The sequence below is a fragment of the Carex rostrata genome, chromosome 3 (assembly GCF_964058835.1).
Source record: "Carex rostrata chromosome 3, lpCarRost1.2, whole genome shotgun sequence".
NCBI classification, from domain to species: domain Eukaryota; kingdom Viridiplantae; phylum Streptophyta; class Magnoliopsida; order Poales; family Cyperaceae; genus Carex; species Carex rostrata.
Window position 1 is genome coordinate 480,375 of NC_135920.1, and position 16,283 is coordinate 496,657.

Here is a 16,283-nt window from a genome sequence, read left to right on the forward strand (position 1 = left end):
TATTCTGGTCCGTTATGGATTCAAACAAAGCTGTAGTGGGAAGGAAATCGTCTTTGCTGGTATGGTATCATATCAGCAACCTGGTAACGTACCAGGCCTGCTGGTACTGTTTGTTTTCTGTTGTTGGCACCGTACCAGGCTGGCTTGTGTACAATTTGGTCGTCTTTCTGGAAAAGATTGGTTATCTTGGTGATGGTGTTCAAATTACTTCAGATTTCTCTTGTTGGTACATCTTCTCTCAAATGCCCGTAGGCTTCCATTCATATAATAAACAGATTACATGTTCCTGGGATTACATATTGTAGAAAGAGGGTAGTGTATACCCTTGATAATTGACCTTGTCAGTTTTGGCAAAATATGCTAAGTTTATGTGCCCTATCATTTTCCTCTCTACTAATTGCATAAATCTCTTACAATTTTCCCTTAACTAACATTTCAATTTTCTAGTGGCCCCTCCAGTCCGGTGCCTGTGGTCTCTCATCCATGTGTAGTGTATGTGCCAGTTCCTCTGAATCTGTACAGAAAACGCATTTTGTAATACCCTTTTCCCTGACACCCTGAGCTGCCAATAGCATTGCCGTTGCTTCCATTTGAAAAGCGGAGAAGGCTTCAAAAGGTTTTGAGTCCATACTGTATGAGGTCCTGTTGATTTGTTAACCAGCATTGACATTCGTCTTCCGTCTCATTGATAACTCTTAATCCGACCTGTTTCCACCCCCTCCACAGCCCTCACTCCACTATTTCTTGCCCCCCTTTACCCCTGCTAGGGTCGCAATTAATACACCCACCACCGACTGTTTTTTCCCTCCATACAGACATGCACATCGGCTCTTCCAGACTTTCCCCAGTGTGTATGCAAACACGGCCAATTGACTTTGATCCATTCCTCCCACAAATTTCGTAGCTGATGTGAATTATGCAATGCAAGTAATAAATTCTAATTTACGCTCAATTCGGTTGCAAGTGTACAACCTTGTCAAGTAGTACTTAGGGATCGTCTCCACAGGGACAAGTCGGAATATTAAGTCTAACCTAACAATTTAATTTAGTAAAAGAAAGTGAAAGAAAGTAAAGAGGTTTTTGTGTTTGTTCAGTTGGTTGGTTTGATTGCGATTAAATTAAATTAAGTCTCAAGGAGAAATTCTGATTTTTAACAAGTATGAGAAATTAGGGTTTCTTAGGGTTCCTATCCACTAGTGTTACGACTAATTGGTTTATTAAATTTATTCTTTTATCTATGATGGCACAGTTGGGTGTTGTAGGTACAAAGTGATATCTCTATATTAATACCATCTTTCGATTAGAATAAACGTCACCTCTCGGTACTTGGCTACTCTAATCTAAAGTCATTAAGTTCTTACTGTCCCAATAAATCTAGAAAACTATCTTTCACCTCTCGGTACTTGGCATAATTCTCTAAACTATTAGGTAAAGCCCGTATAAGACACGCGTCACCTCTCGGTACTTAGCCTATCAAATACCCTATTCCTTATGGTCTGGACCTAATATTCAATTTCTCAATTGCAAATACCAAATCCTAGGGTTTCATGTGATTTCGATTAAGTCCTCACAATCAATTAAAATAAAGAATAGATCATAACAAAGAACAAGAATATATAGAATAAACCCAACTAAATCATAACAAAAGTTTCAAGTACAACCCTAATCAACCTTAGAAAAGCCTTTAGCCAGTCATGGCTAAAGCACAAATGAAATCAAAAGAATAAAAGAGTTCCAAAGGAAGAAAAGAAAATAATAAAACCGGTTGATCAATGATCTCTCCTCCCTTCTTCTCTTCTCTTGCTATTCCTTGCTTTTCCTTCTTAAAAACCTAGAAATTCTGCCTAAAAAATGTCCCCCAATCTGTTCTACAGGTTCCTATTTATAGCCCCCTCTAAAACCTAGAAATAACCAACCAAAAATAGCAAATTCGGACTCTGAACCGACCTAATTGCGGGCCGCAATGTACTGTAGCAGTTAACAGACTGCGCAGAAAAATTCTGAAGAGGTCCTTGCGGGCCGCAATAAAAGTCCTTGCGGGTCGCAATACAATCCTTTTATATTCTCAGGTTGTAGATCTTCTCGTTAGCTTTCCAAAAAGTGGTCACAAGCCTAAATCGGAGTTACGAGTCAAAAGTTACGGCCGTTTTAAGTTCAGACTCTATTTTTGGCTGACTGCTACAGTGTGTTGCGGGCCGCAATAACTTTATTGCGGGCCGCAATAACTGTGCTGTAATGAAGAGGCTCTGACTTGTTTGGTTGCGGGCCGCAATAACTCCATTTCGGGCCGCAATAAATGTTGGCAGAAGCTCATTTCTTCGTGCTAACTCACCCGTTTTGCTTCGTTAAGGTCCAAACACTTGATTACCTGTAAAACAAACATAACTAGGGCAGTAACTTGAACTTTTGGACATTTCTAACCTAATTAAACCTAATTTAAACTAATTTAACCAAAACTTGGCTTAATTTACATACCTAACCCTAGGTTTAAATAGATACAATTTTGGCTTATCAGTAGCACCTCTTCCAAACTGCCTTGGATCCCATCGGTTCTAAGCGAGAGTGGTGACCTGAACCATACCAATCTCGCAATGGTACAATGAAACAGTGTGTGAATTACCGTCTCATCACCAGCACCCCACAACTTGCAAGCTCTGCTCATAACTGTTATCCTGCACCCTATCTCCCCAGCCATCGGTACTGCTCCTTGTACCGCTTTCCAGATAAAGAAACACACCTTTGGGGCAACATCCTTCATATTCCAAATTGAGAGCTAGAATTTGCTATCTCTATTAATCGTTTGCTGCACACCAGCGATTGTTCTGTGATTGACTGGTACGCACTCTTATAGAGAACAACCCATTTCGCGCCCCTTTGAACATGATTTTGTCCCCCCCTCTCATTTGTTTGTCTGATCCTAACTTCGGTTATGATTGTGACCATATTTAAATATCCCATTGCTTCCGTTAGCACCTCCACATTCTATGCGCAAAAGAGCCTCATTATATCTTTCTTGTAGGCGCACCTCCTCTTTCTGCAACAGGTTCGGGCTTAGCTGCTGTATTTGCACCATTTCAGTCTCAATTTCCTTAAGTTCCATGTCAGGTTTTGGTATCTCCTTCTTCTACTTGGTTATCCCTTGCCTGATGTATGTGACCATCTCTTCCCAGGAATCACTTGACTCGGCAATTATGGTAGAACACCTCTCCTTGAACTCCGGGTATTGCATCCACCAATTCTCCACTCTAAAAGTCTTCTTCCTTCTAACTGGCTTGGCCTTTGTCCTTAATAAAATAGGGTTATGATCACTGTTGAAACGTGGTAGATGATATACCGCAGCTTTTGGGAACAATCCCGTCCACCCAACAGTTGCCGTTGCCCTATCTAACCTCTTGAGCACCAAACCTGCACCCTCTCTTCTATTTGTCCACGTATACGCAGGCCCCTGGTAACCTAGATCCACCAGGCCTACATCCTCCGTCATTCGCCTAAAAGCCATGTTACTTGTGTTGAGGTATTTTTGTCGGCCTATTAGTTTGGTGTAGACCGGCACGAACATCTCTGCAGATACACTCCCTCCCTTGAGTAGGTAAAGGGGAGGAAGCTTATTATTTGATTATGGGGATTCTTTTCCTTCCGGCAAGTGCAAGCCCCTGCCGTTAATTACCCTGGATAATATCCAGGAACCTCCGATTAAGAGGCTAGACGAAATGACATGAAGTGCTTTTTAGAAGAGAAGGTGATATTGAATCAGAGGGGTAGTACTGATTCAACATTCGAGGAGCATATTAATGCTGTATGCCTAGGATTTTCTAGGGCTTTTGTTTAATTTGGGGGTTGCCTATTACATGCAAGGGCTTTAGCTGAATTTATATGTCATGGGCGACACCGGATTACTTGAGTGGGTGTCTGGAACACTTCGATAACCTATGGGTTGGACTGGCGCAGAGGGTTTAGACCAGGGCATATCATATGCCCGTGGCATCTATAGGGTTTTCCTTCCCTTGGGGTGCCTGTTATATGCAAGGGCTTTAGCTGAATTTATATGTCATGGGTGACACCGGACTACTTGAGTGGGTGTCTGAAACACTTCGATAGCCTACGGGTTGAACTGGCGCAGAGGGTTTAGACCAGGGCATATCATATGCCCAAGGCATCTATAGGGTTTTCCTTCCCTTGGGGTTCCTGTTACATGGCATCTATAGGGTTTTCCTTTCCTTTGACTTGGCGTGGTAGCGCGTGGAAGTCTTTTATTTGGATGGCGTGGAAGCCTTTATTTGGGTGGCGTGGAAGCCTTTGGTTTGGATGGCGTGAAAGCCTTTGGTTTTGGGTTGGCATGAAAACCTTTGGTTTCGGGTTGGTGTGAGAGCCTTTGATTTTGGATTGGCATGAAAGTCTTTGTATTTGGGTGGTGTGGAAGCCTTTATTTGGGTTGGGCGTTGATAGGGCCATGTTCCGCGGCCCATATAGCTTCAATCTGGGCCATAAACAAGGCCGGGATTAGGACCTTGTTCTGCGAGGCCAACCCGGGACGCAATGCAAAGTCCGTGATTGAGGCCCACTATAGACCGGCCCAATAAAAGGCTTAGACCGCCTACGCCTTGAGGATAGAGGCCTCAAAGTCCCTATCGAGGCAGTAACCTCTTATAACTGGCAGCCACGCCGGTTACTGACCTCGTCTCCCTAACCGCCATGATCACACGATCGTAAGTGGCCACGCTCACATAACTGTATAACTGATTCACGTTCTGCCTTACCCTGGCAGGGGGAAGGCGGTACGTAGAACATACTATATAAGGCCATCCCTTTCACAGGGAAAGGGGACCAAGAAAAAAGACACACTTATTCCCTTACACATTTACTTTCTGCATCCATACTTCGAGATATCAGATAGGACAGAGTACGATATCTCCGAGGCTTATTCCCTTATCTCCGAGGTTGTTACCAATTTCCGGGGTTTGGGATCCGAGATCATCCCTTGATCTCCCTGATTCGACTCTTTCGGCCTGTGACCATAGCAGGACGAGCCCAGTTTAACTCTAAGTTCAGCATACGGCCTGCTACCTTACATAGCCCGTATCAACCACCGTGGGGCACGCCTTACCAAAGAGCGACATGGCAACCAACACACGCAAACCGCCCACCAACACCGATGATCTTAACCGGCTTTCTGATCTCATTTCGAAGATGCCGGAGTCCGCTCAAGGTGATACCGCCTCCCTTCCCAGGGACGCTGAAAACCCAGCAGGGGACAGGGACCCTCTTGCAGGACCCGGGGGGGTAGTTCCTGTCCTTAATCCGGACCGATCGAAGGATGGAGTGACCCACCCTGCAGGTCATTCTCAGGAAGCCAACCTTACTCGCCGTTCGAGAAGAGTGAAAGTGAAGCCCACACCTCGCAAAACGGCCGATACACCCCAGGGGAACATGCCACCTTGGTTCCCCCCTCATCCTTATTTACCTTGGTACCCTTCTCCCTACCACTACTCTTACATGACCCCTCCCGCGGACCCTACCCCGCGGCCGGGCCCAATGGCGACCCCTTATCCTTTTGCCTCGCTACCACCTTCACAACCCCATCACCCTACGACCAGCGCCCTCCGTAATAACCGAATGGACAATGACCCCGCCAGGAGGCTACAGTTGAATACGGGACGCAACCTCCTGTCTGATTTCGATCAAGAATAGTCGGAGGACAAGGATGGGCATGAAGCCCGAACCACGGAGGAGGGCGGGGGCGATAGCGATAGCGACGGTGACGATGAAGAAGACGAAGACTGGAGTGCAAATAGGTCCGAGGACAGCGAAGGGGAAGGTTACGACACCGGAAGGGATACCTCAGACACTGGCAGCACGGCACCTAATCACGGTCCAACCCTCACCCGACGTACTAACCAAGGACCTTCCGTTACACAAGCTCAATCAGCAGTGGTTGACATGGCGACCATCCGGGATTTAGTAAAGAAGGGAGTTGCTCGGGAGTTGGCTGGGATGGAAGTCGGAAGGATCACGAAGCGCAATAAACCTTTCGGAGTTAACAAGGGACCACTCTCTAAACGTATTTACCAGGCATCTATGGCGGACTTCAAGTATCCCGCTACATTGCCAAATTTCTGAGGAAGCGGCGATACACAGGACCCCCATAATTTCGTGCATAGCTTTCAAGAACGACTTCGTCTCGTTGGAGCCACTGACCCGATCATGTGCAGAGTCTTCACCACGTGCCTATCGGGCGAAGCGTGGGATTGGTACATGGGACTACCCCGTGGATCCATCAGAAAGTTCAAACACCTCGCCAAGCGTTTCCTAGAGCGATACACCGTTATCAAACCCCCTCAGGTGACCTGTGAGATGCTCTTGGATATTGTACAAGAACCTGGGGAGAAAACCAGGACGTTTGTCAATCGCTTCATACAGAAATCGCGAAGGATCCAAAACCTGAATGAAGAATTTGCCGTGGCCGCGATTAAGAAAGGACTTCGTAAGGGTGGTCCCGGCACCCTACGATACGACGCATGCCGTAAGAATGTCAAGACTCTCAGGGAATTCGCAGCTTTCGCAGAAGGGTACATCCGGGCTGAAGAAGATGAAGACGGGTTCGAGCGGCCGAGGTCCCGCTCCCCTCCAAAGATAGTCGCATTTGATAGATCGAAGAAAGAAAGAACAAGCGGCCAGAACCCCCCCCGGGTTATGCCGCGAGAACGAGATGGAGGACGGAGGGATTTGGGAGACGAGAGGTACCGCCCGCATTTTACCCGCTATGCCCCCTTCGTCAGGAAGAGAAACGAAATGTTCCACATAGTGAGGGAAAGGTTTGAGCTACCGCCCCCGTTACCCCAAGATTTGTTCGAAGTACGAGACATCAATAAGCGGTGCCTGTATCATAACTCTGACGGCCATTCCACGGGCGACTGCCTCCAGCTCAAAGATGTGCTGGAAAAACTGGCACGCGAAGGGAAATTGACCGAGTTTATCAACCCCGACTTCTATAAGAAATACATGTGGCAATATAACGGCCGGGCACGGGATTTTAAGAAGAAGATACCCTACAGACGAGAAACAGAAGATAGGAGACCAGAAGGAGAAAATAGAAATAACGGCAATGAGAGACCTCGTCAGCCAGTGAGGCCACCCAGTCCGGTCATTAACATGATTAGTGGGGGAAGTGTACACATCATGCGCAAATGATTATCCCGAAACAAAGCCAAGCCGTTCCCGACCATATTGATCTCGGATATACCTCCCGGCAGGAAGAGACCTCGAGCCGACGAGGAAATTTCCTTTTCGGAAAAAGACCAAGGGGATATAATTGGGCCACATGACGACCCGATCGTCCTCAGTTTGAAAATCGGCACACACCGGGTTCGACGAATCATGGTCGATACAGGTAGCTCCGCAGATATCTTGTATTTTCCCGCCTTCAAGGAAATGGACTTAAAATCCGAGATGCTCCAAAAGGTCACCACACCCTTGATTGGTTTCACGGGAGATACCTTGCGACCAAAAGGCATGATACGGCTTAAAGTCGCCTTTGGTACCCAGCCAAGGACTGTTGAAACAATGGTAGATTTCCTGGTCGTCGATGCCCCCTCGGCATACAATGCGATACTCGGTCGCGGGACCTTAAATCGGATAGGTGCAATCATATCTTCTCCCCACCTAAAAATCAAGTTCTACACAGATCAGGACATTGGGGAAGAATGTGGGCAACAGCGCACAGCCCGAGAATGCTACTTTTCTTCCATTTCCCAACATAAGGAAGCAATACATCAGGTAGACAAGAGATCTGCAGGAAACTCATCGTCAACTGAACTCCAGTTAAAATCCAGTGCAGACTTCATGCCGCCGGGTACCGAGTTCCCGCTAGACCCTGTGGACGTCACCGAGTCCAAAACCCAGTTAGAACTGACAGACGAGATAGAACAGATCGAAGTAGGAAAAGGAAAATTGGTAAACATAGGAAAAGCAGTTCAAGGGGAGGCCAGAAACGAGTTGATCGCCTTCCTCCAAGAAAACCAAGCTGTGTTTGCCTGGACCGCTGCCGACATGCCCGGGATCCCGCGGCATATTGCCGAGCACAAGCTGCATGTAAAACCGGAAGCTAAGCCGGTAAGACAAAAGAAGCGCAACATGGGAGAAGAACGGCGCATGGCAGTTACAAAGGAAGTAGCAAAACTGCTCGATGCGGGAGTAATCCGGAATGTCGATTGCCCGGAATGGATAGCTAACCTCGTTTTACTCAAAAAATCTAATGGGGACTGGAGAATGTGCATTGATTACACAGATTTGAACAGGGCGTGTCCCATAGATCCTTTTCCGCTACCCAAGATTGACCAATTGGTAGACTCTACCTTGGGCCATGCCTTCTTGAGTTTCATGGACGCCTTTTCGGGGTATAATCAGATACGAATGAGCAAAGAAGACGAGGAGAAAACTGCATTCACGACACACTCCGGATTATACTGTTACAAGATGATGCCCTTCGGCCTGCGCAATGCCGGAGCTACGTTCCAGCGTATGGTTAATAGAGTATTCGCTAACCAGATTGGGCGTAACATGGAAGCCTATGTAGACGATTTGCTCGTAAAAAGTATGTCCGAAACAGGGCATATCGAGGACCTTAGGGAGGCATTCGCGACATTGAAGGGGGCTGACATGAAACTCAACCCCAAGAAGAGTTTCTTCGGACTCATAGGGGGCAAGTTCTTAGGATTCATGGTCTCGATGCGAGGTATAGAAATCCACCCCTCTAAGTCTCAGGCGATATTGGACATGAAGCCTCCCAGGAACTTGAAAGAGCTTCAAGCATTGACAGGCAGGTTAGCCGCCCTTAACAGGTTCATAGCGCGGTCGGGCGACGTATGCTTTCCGTTCTTCAAAGCGATGCGACGATCTGCGAGGTTCGAATGGACAGAAGAGTGCGCAACAGCATTCCAACGAGTCAAGGAATACCTTGCTAACCCTCCGTGTCTTAGCCGACCTTCACCGGGGGAATCCCTGGTATTATACCTCGCAACAACAGGACACGCGGTAAGTGCCGCGTTAGTAAGGGAAGAAGGTAGGGAACAGAAGCCTATTTACTTCGTATCCCACATCTTGCGGGATGCGGAAACACGGTACACCCACATTGAGAAAGCAGCGTACGCCCTCGTTAAGGCAGGCCGGAAACTTAGACCATACTTTCAATCCCACCCAATCAAAGTATACACGGGAGTACCGTTAAAAAAGGCATTCGCAAATTTCGAATCATCCGGACGATTGTTGGCTTGGGCCCTAGAACTATCCGAGTTTGACATCTTTTTCCACCCTCAGAGCTCACTCAAGTCACAAATTTTCGCCGATTTCATAGCTGAGTACTCCGGCGCGCCCGCGGAATTGGAAGGGCAATGGAAACTATACGTGGATGGAGCCTCTTCGCTACAAGGGGCAGGGGCTGGAGTATCCCTGATTGGACCGCGGGGCGAGTTGTTGAACTACGCGTTGCATTTTCAGTTCCCAGTAACCAATAACACAGCTGAATACGAAGCACTAATCGCCGGGTTGAGACTCGCTAAAGAAGTGGACGCTCGAGAAATATGCCTACACAGCGATTCAGAGCTAGCAGTGCGTCAACTTAACGAGGAATGTCGAACGATCGATGACAAGCTGCGTAAATACCATGAGCATTTCCACACTCTAAAGAAGCATTTTGACGAGGTTCAGTTACGACATGTCCCGAGGACGCAAAATAACCAAGCTGACGCATTGTCCAAACTTGGGGCCGCAGGAAACCTCGATAGAGACAGACCAATCATAGTACTGGAGGTTCCCGCTTCGAGTATAGGGGAAGAAAGCCGCGAAACATTATTGGTGGAAGCTACGGAATCCTGGATGACACCAATGTTCTCGTTCCTAACCTCGGGCGCATTACCGGAAGACCCGCTGGCAGCTCGGCGCCTTAAGAGGATAGCACCCCTATACACCATCTTTAACAACTGTCTTTATAAACGAGGATATGTTCGACCATGGCTGAAGTGTGTACCTGAAGTTGAAGCGAAACGGATCCTGCTGGATATTCATGACAGATTATGCGGAAGTCACCAGGCCGCCAAGACCCTCGCCAAACGCGCCATCCGAGCTGGATTTTACTGGCCAACCATGCAACAAGACGCCGCGGACTTAGTCCGAAAATGTGGCAAATGCCAATTCCACTGCAAGCTTAGCAACGTTCCCCCGTATGACCAGGTTTCTATTTCGGGGGCTTGGCCCTTTGACCTCTGGGGGATCGACATCGTGGGCCCATTCCCGAAGGCTTCGCAAAATAAGAGATGGATTATAGTCGCGGTTGAATACTTTACTAAATGGGTAGAAGCGGAAGCCTTATCTGAGATCACAGCAGTAGCAGCAAAAAACTTTATCTGGCGAAACATTATCTGTCGTTTTGGCGTACCTTATGCCATCATCTCGGACAACGGCACACAATTCAACGCAGCCGTCACGATGGAAATCCTCGCCAACGTTGGCATCCACAACAACTTCGCGAGTGTTAGTCACCCCGCCAGCAACGGGCTCGCAGAGGTAACCAATCGTACAATCTTAGACGGCCTGAAAAAGAAGGTGGCAGCCAATCGGAAGAATTGGCCCGACATGCTTGATCAAGTGCTGTGGGCATACCGCACCACGCCTAGGGAAGCAACCCAACAGAGTCCATATTACCTTGTGTATGGGATGGAGTCTGTTACCCCGATAGAACTCCTTCAACCCTCCCTTCGAGTGATGACTTATAAGTTGCCTGACAATGAGGACACCCGTGCCACTGATTTGGAGTTTGTGACAGAAGTACGGGAGCAAGCAAGAGTTCGCACAGAAGAATATCAGAGACGCATTAAGCGTGCATTTGACAAGACAGTGGTACCCCGGGACTTTTCCCCCGGGGACCTAGTGTTAAAGAAGATTGAAGCCTCAGGAAAGCACGTCAGCAAGCTCGGTCCCAATTGGGAAGGCCCTTACCGAGTCGTATGCCCACGAGGAAAAGGGGCGTATGAGTTAGAAGATATGGAAGGACGAAATCTTGTCCGACCATGGAACGCAATCCACATTCGCAAGTTCTACGTCTAGAGTTGCACCATATCGAAATATATCGCAGTGCTCGGTTATTTCGTTGTATCTTTTGAAGTTTTCTGAATGATTTATCTTTTTCTTATTTATCTTATTTTTATTTTATTTTCAAGGGGATGTATGCCTAACCTTGGGCCTCCATAGGTGATAGGCATCATGTGCCGTACTTTGTACTATTCAATCTTGTTTATTTATAAGCAACAGTTATGCAATAATGCTGTGAATATAACTAAACGACGAGGTCCGTAAACAACGAAAGCCCAAGAGGCGACGGATCGGACCTCACATACTTAATAATAACGAGGTTCATAAACAACGAAAGCCCTACACGCGACGAATTGAACCTCGCAATATACGCTATAACGAGGTCCGTAAACAACGAAAGCCCAAGAGGCGACGGATCGGATCTCACATACTTAATAATAACGAGGTTCATAAACAACGAAAGCCCTACATGCGACGAATTGAACCTCGCAATATACGCTATAACGAGGTCCGTAAACAACGAAAGCCCAAGAGGCGACGGATCGGATCTCACATACTTAATAATAACGAGGTTCATAAACAACGAAAGCCCTACAGGCGACGAATTGAACCTCGCAACACGCAGGTCTGTAAACAACGAAGGCTCACGAAGCAACGGATCGGACCTCGCATACTCAATCATAACGAAGTACATGAAAAATGAATAAAACAACGAATGGAATGAACTCCGGGGATCAATACGATCAATACTGCTTATCTACGTCACAAAGCACCAGGGGATACTTCATCGGGATCAACATAGCTGCAGTGCAGAAAGAGAGGTATTCCCCCTTTACAAAAACTTATCACACAATACATCACAATTTCAAGCACAAGGCAAAAGATAATAAGTTACACAAATATCTGTTATATCCCCACAACCCGGGGAACAATCTCGCAAGCTTCTGTTATACCCTCCTAGCAGGAGGGCCATGTTTAATTATTACAGCTATTTCTGTTGTCACCCCCACATCTCGGGGGTTCTCAAATGACTTTCAAAATTTAAACGAAACCATGATGAATCCAACGACTCTTTGTACCATCCACTCTGACCAGGCGAAGGCACCTCAGCGGACCCCTACAACCATAGAAAAGTAAAAATCAGAAAATAACGGTACTCTGAGTATAGTTAAGTAAAACTCATCGAAAACAACTTACATAGTCAAGTTAGGGAGCAGCAGAGCGAGTGGGAGAGGCGTCCCCCCCAAGAGGTCCTGAAACGTTACCGGCCAATTCTCCTTCCGTAGTCACGGCTGGTGATGAGGTCCCTTCCTCGGGGGGGATAACGGCCTGAGCTTTCCCTGAACCCGCGAGGTCCTCGGGCGGGATAGGGTCCTCCTCATTAGGTTGAGCCAAGGAGCCGATAGGATCTGTGGGGTCCATCTCGCTAGGGGCCTCCCCCCGTTGATCCCCCTGATGTTCCGCGCATTCCTGCTCATCTGGTGACGTCTCCCTTATCCATCCGGCGCTTGGATCATTAACATCCACGGGCCATTGGAAGACACCCCTCCATGGACAAGCAATGTCGCAGGGGTCGGCACTGAAGAAATGATCCCAAGGCTTTACCACCTGCCCTAAGGGATTTCGCATCTTGTCCTTCTTCTTGTCCCAGGTGAACCCGGGAAGAGCAGAGGCGTAGCTATCTGCCTTTTTGATAGGCACGAACCCGCAACGACGGGGATCGAAGGGATAAATTTTGCTCAACCTTTTCAATTCCTTATAAATGGCCGATTTTGTTAGATTGCCTGTAGCAATCCTAGCAGCATCGGTGAAGGCCCTACTGTTCAGAAATCCATCCAAAGTTTTTCGGGATATCTCTTCCTCCCGACGTGTGACGCTTTCCTTCATCTCGCCCAACTCTTCATTGCGGGCAGTGTTCGCTTCTCAGAGTGTGCTTACAAAGTTTCAGGTACAACAAGTTGTACCAGTTTAAACCTTGAATTTACTCTCGTCTAAGGTTGCAAGTGCACAACCCTATCCGTGTAGTATATTAAGGTATCGATCCTCAGGCACGGTTTAATTCGATTCTAAATTTCTACAAATCCGAGTTAAGTACTAGAAGTGTGAAGGGTTTGGTTTGAATTTGTTTCAATTTCCTAATTTCGGGTGTCAATTCAATTAACAGTAAATGAAAGCAATTAAAAGTTTTGGTTTTGAACAATGATAAAAGGCGTTCCTAGGGTTTCAGGTTTCATCCCAAACTTTGCCTTCTCTGGACCTATCATGCGACTCGCATCATCTCTGATGCGACCCGTATGATGCGACTCGCATCATCTCTGATGCGGGTCGCATGGCCCTCGAGCAGAGCTGACATGTGTTCGTATCTAAGTTGATTTCTTGTGCGAGGCTTCAACCTGTGGCTCTCGCCTACTGGTATCTAACCTCAATTGATTGTCTGGTTAACTAGAAGTATCTACAACCTTTCGATAATAGAAATTTCACCTCTCGGCTACTATTGATCTTAGATCTACCTCAAATGCTCAATCACAATTACAAGATACATCAAGGCCAAATTACTAGAAGAGATGCTATAGACATCTAACAGTAGACAATCAAGAATCAATCAAGAAATCACAATCAAGCAAACAATGAATACTCAAACAACAATCACACAAGTTCAAACTTAGATCGAATCATCATGCAACTCAAAGACAAGGTTTAGAGACTACATCCTAACCCTAAGAACTAGAGATCTACTCAAGCATAGCAAAAGAAAGCATAAAAGAGAGATAGAATAGGCAGATCATAATGAAGCTCGAAGATCCAAGGTGGATTGGAGATGATCTTGAAATCTTCCCTTCTTCTCCTCTTCTTCAATCAAGCTCCAATCTCCTCCTTCTCTCTTGATCTCTGCTCTCTAAATGTACTCGAATGTAAAGGGGGAAAAAGCTCCTCGAATTCTGGCATAGGACCTCCTTATATAGGCAACAGAGTTGACTTTGGGCTTGTCAGATTTAATTTGAACTGGGCGGCAACAGTTGATGCGACTCGCATCAGGTAGATGCGACTCGCATCAGATGGTCTTCAAGAGAGAGCAGTGAGGGTCGCATCGCAGGTCGCTTTGGGCTTGGATGCGACTCGCACCAGATGAATGCGACTCGCATCAGAGCTTCCTGAAGTCTGCCAATTGCCTGATTTTGCCCAATTTCGCCTGATTCCTGCAAAGTAAGAACCAAAACTTAGCAGTACCACATTCTATGGATGTTCAATGTAAAAGGCACCCTTTGTTGGTTCAAAACATAGATTTTCGTATGGAAACAAGTCGAAATGATAGGTCTAATAATGTGATAACAGGCAGCCGCATCCTTCTCTAGCTCGGCAATCCGGGAATGAGCCTTCGCCAGCTCCTCTTCCTTCTGAGTCAGCGCAGATTGCTGCCTCTGGAGGGTTCCTTTGAAGTTTTCAATTTCTCTTTTATAGGAGCGAATTTCCTCCAATATGATATTGGCCAGACGGTTCCGGCTCAATATTTGGTCCTTGTAAAAATCCCTTTCGATAATAGCCGAAGTAGACTGCGGAACACCGGGTTTTGGAGCCTCCAGATGAAGGGCCTCCTTCTTGAGTTTATCCCAGAGACACCCGTTGATAACCCCGGCGTGATGGTTGTAAAACATCGCCATGCCAAGGGCGGCCCGAGGATCTACCTCGACCAGTCGTCGCTCTTCCAACGACGAGGTTACACGAAAAGCTTCCCGTGCAAACCGCGCACGCTCTTCGTCAGTAGGAGTAAGGTTCCATTGCATATCGTTAAAACCCGGCAAATAGACTCCCAGACTATCGGGGTACTCTTTCGGAAGATGCGTCTTCCACACCGTCCCCTTCCCCTTTTCAGAATCAGGGATAATTGCTTGGAGTTGCTTGCGGAACTCTCCCTCGAGTTCCTCGGGCAGCTCTGCAAGATAATCCTCGGGAGGAAGGGAAGAGGAGGGGAGTCGACTTACACCAATAGGGGCCGGGGTAGGACCCGTCCTCGGAGTAGCCCGAGCTAGGGTCAGAGTAGTTGGAGGACGCTTCGGCGACGGCCTCTTGGTGGAGGGATCTTCTGAGGACTTTCTCTTCTTGGAGGATTCTGTGGCAGCACCCTTTTCTTTCTCTGCTGCACTATGTTTCAGGATGGGAGCTCGGGGAGATGAACCTCGCCCGTCCTTTGGCTCTGAAGTGGCAGCACTCGGGGTCAACGACGGAGTTTTGGGAGTTGTCCGAGAAGAATCCTTCACAGCTCCCGCGAACAATTTGTTCGCCGGATCAAGTGGCAATGGGAGCGGGGATTTAAATTGGAACGCGGGGCGCATGCTTCCGAACACTGCAAAAATAAGCAAAGGAGAAGAGGGGGGATCAATGATGGAGCATGATAGGATGACAGTAGTAAATGATATGCAAATACCTACAGACTTGGTACTAAACGAAGGGGGTACTAACATTTAACAAAGGCAGTGACGAGGTCCATTCGGACCTTGTCGGCAGAAGAGAGAGTAAACACCGATTCCATTGCCTCTTTCTTGGCCTTTTTGGAAAGCGGACGAGGCTTCTCCAAAGGCCTCCATTCTGTCCGCACCCCTCGCCAGCAGCCAAAATCATTCGGATTTACCAGATACACCCACGCATGGTTCCATTCGTCAAATTTATTCCATTTCGCAGCCCTTGTGGTGTCAAAAAGACAAGGGCTGGGGGTACGCCTCCTTATCCCAACATAACAACCATTCATCCACATCTGGTTGAAGAAAGTCCAGAACACGGGTACTGTCGGTCTGTGATTCTCTAGTTCATGAGCGAATTGTTTAAACATCTCCTCAAAGCTGGAGATGTAGCACCACGCCGCGGCCGGGATTTGTGCCGGGGCAACGTCGAGGTCGGCCAATAGCCTCCTAACAAATGATGACAACTTCATCCTAAAACCGCAGTGGGGCATCTTCCAATAAATGGCCACCCCCTTTCCAGAGTCATGTGCCCGATCATCTGGGCCGGGAACACAAAAGCGAATTTTGTCTCGCGGGAATTCTGTCCTTTGCTCTTCGGGGACAAGGGCTTGATACAAGTCATCCAAGAACCCCTCCATCCTTACCTCCGATCTAGAACCAATTCTGGCTGACTCGAGAAAAGCGAGGTCATTTGCGTGCCCCGGGCGGACTACGGGGTCATGCCCCTTCTTCTTTGAGGCCTTG

At 47.4% G+C, this 16,283-nt stretch overlaps 2 protein-coding genes across 2 annotated transcripts; one reads left to right on the plus strand and one right to left on the minus strand.

The window, feature by feature from the left end:
• Positions 1–3,124: 3,124 nt before the first annotated feature.
• Positions 3,125–3,499, minus strand: LOC144551498 (uncharacterized). Its single transcript, XM_078299468.1, has one exon. The coding sequence runs from the start codon at positions 3,497–3,499 to the stop codon at positions 3,125–3,127; it is 375 nt and encodes a 124-aa protein (XP_078155594.1).
• Positions 3,500–6,252: 2,753 nt separating this feature from the next.
• Positions 6,253–7,188, plus strand: LOC144551506 (uncharacterized). The gene has a single exon (XM_078299478.1). The coding sequence runs from the start codon at positions 6,253–6,255 to the stop codon at positions 7,186–7,188; it is 936 nt and encodes a 311-aa protein (XP_078155604.1).
• Positions 7,189–16,283: the final 9,095 nt, after the last annotated feature.

Coding starts and splice junctions, on each gene's coding strand:
- LOC144551498 (XM_078299468.1), bottom strand. CDS start 3,499: ATGGCTTTTAGGCGAATGACGGAGGATGTAGGCCTGGTGGATCTAGGT.
- LOC144551506 (XM_078299478.1), top strand. CDS start 6,253: ATGGGACTACCCCGTGGATCCATCAGAAAGTTCAAACACCTCGCCAAG.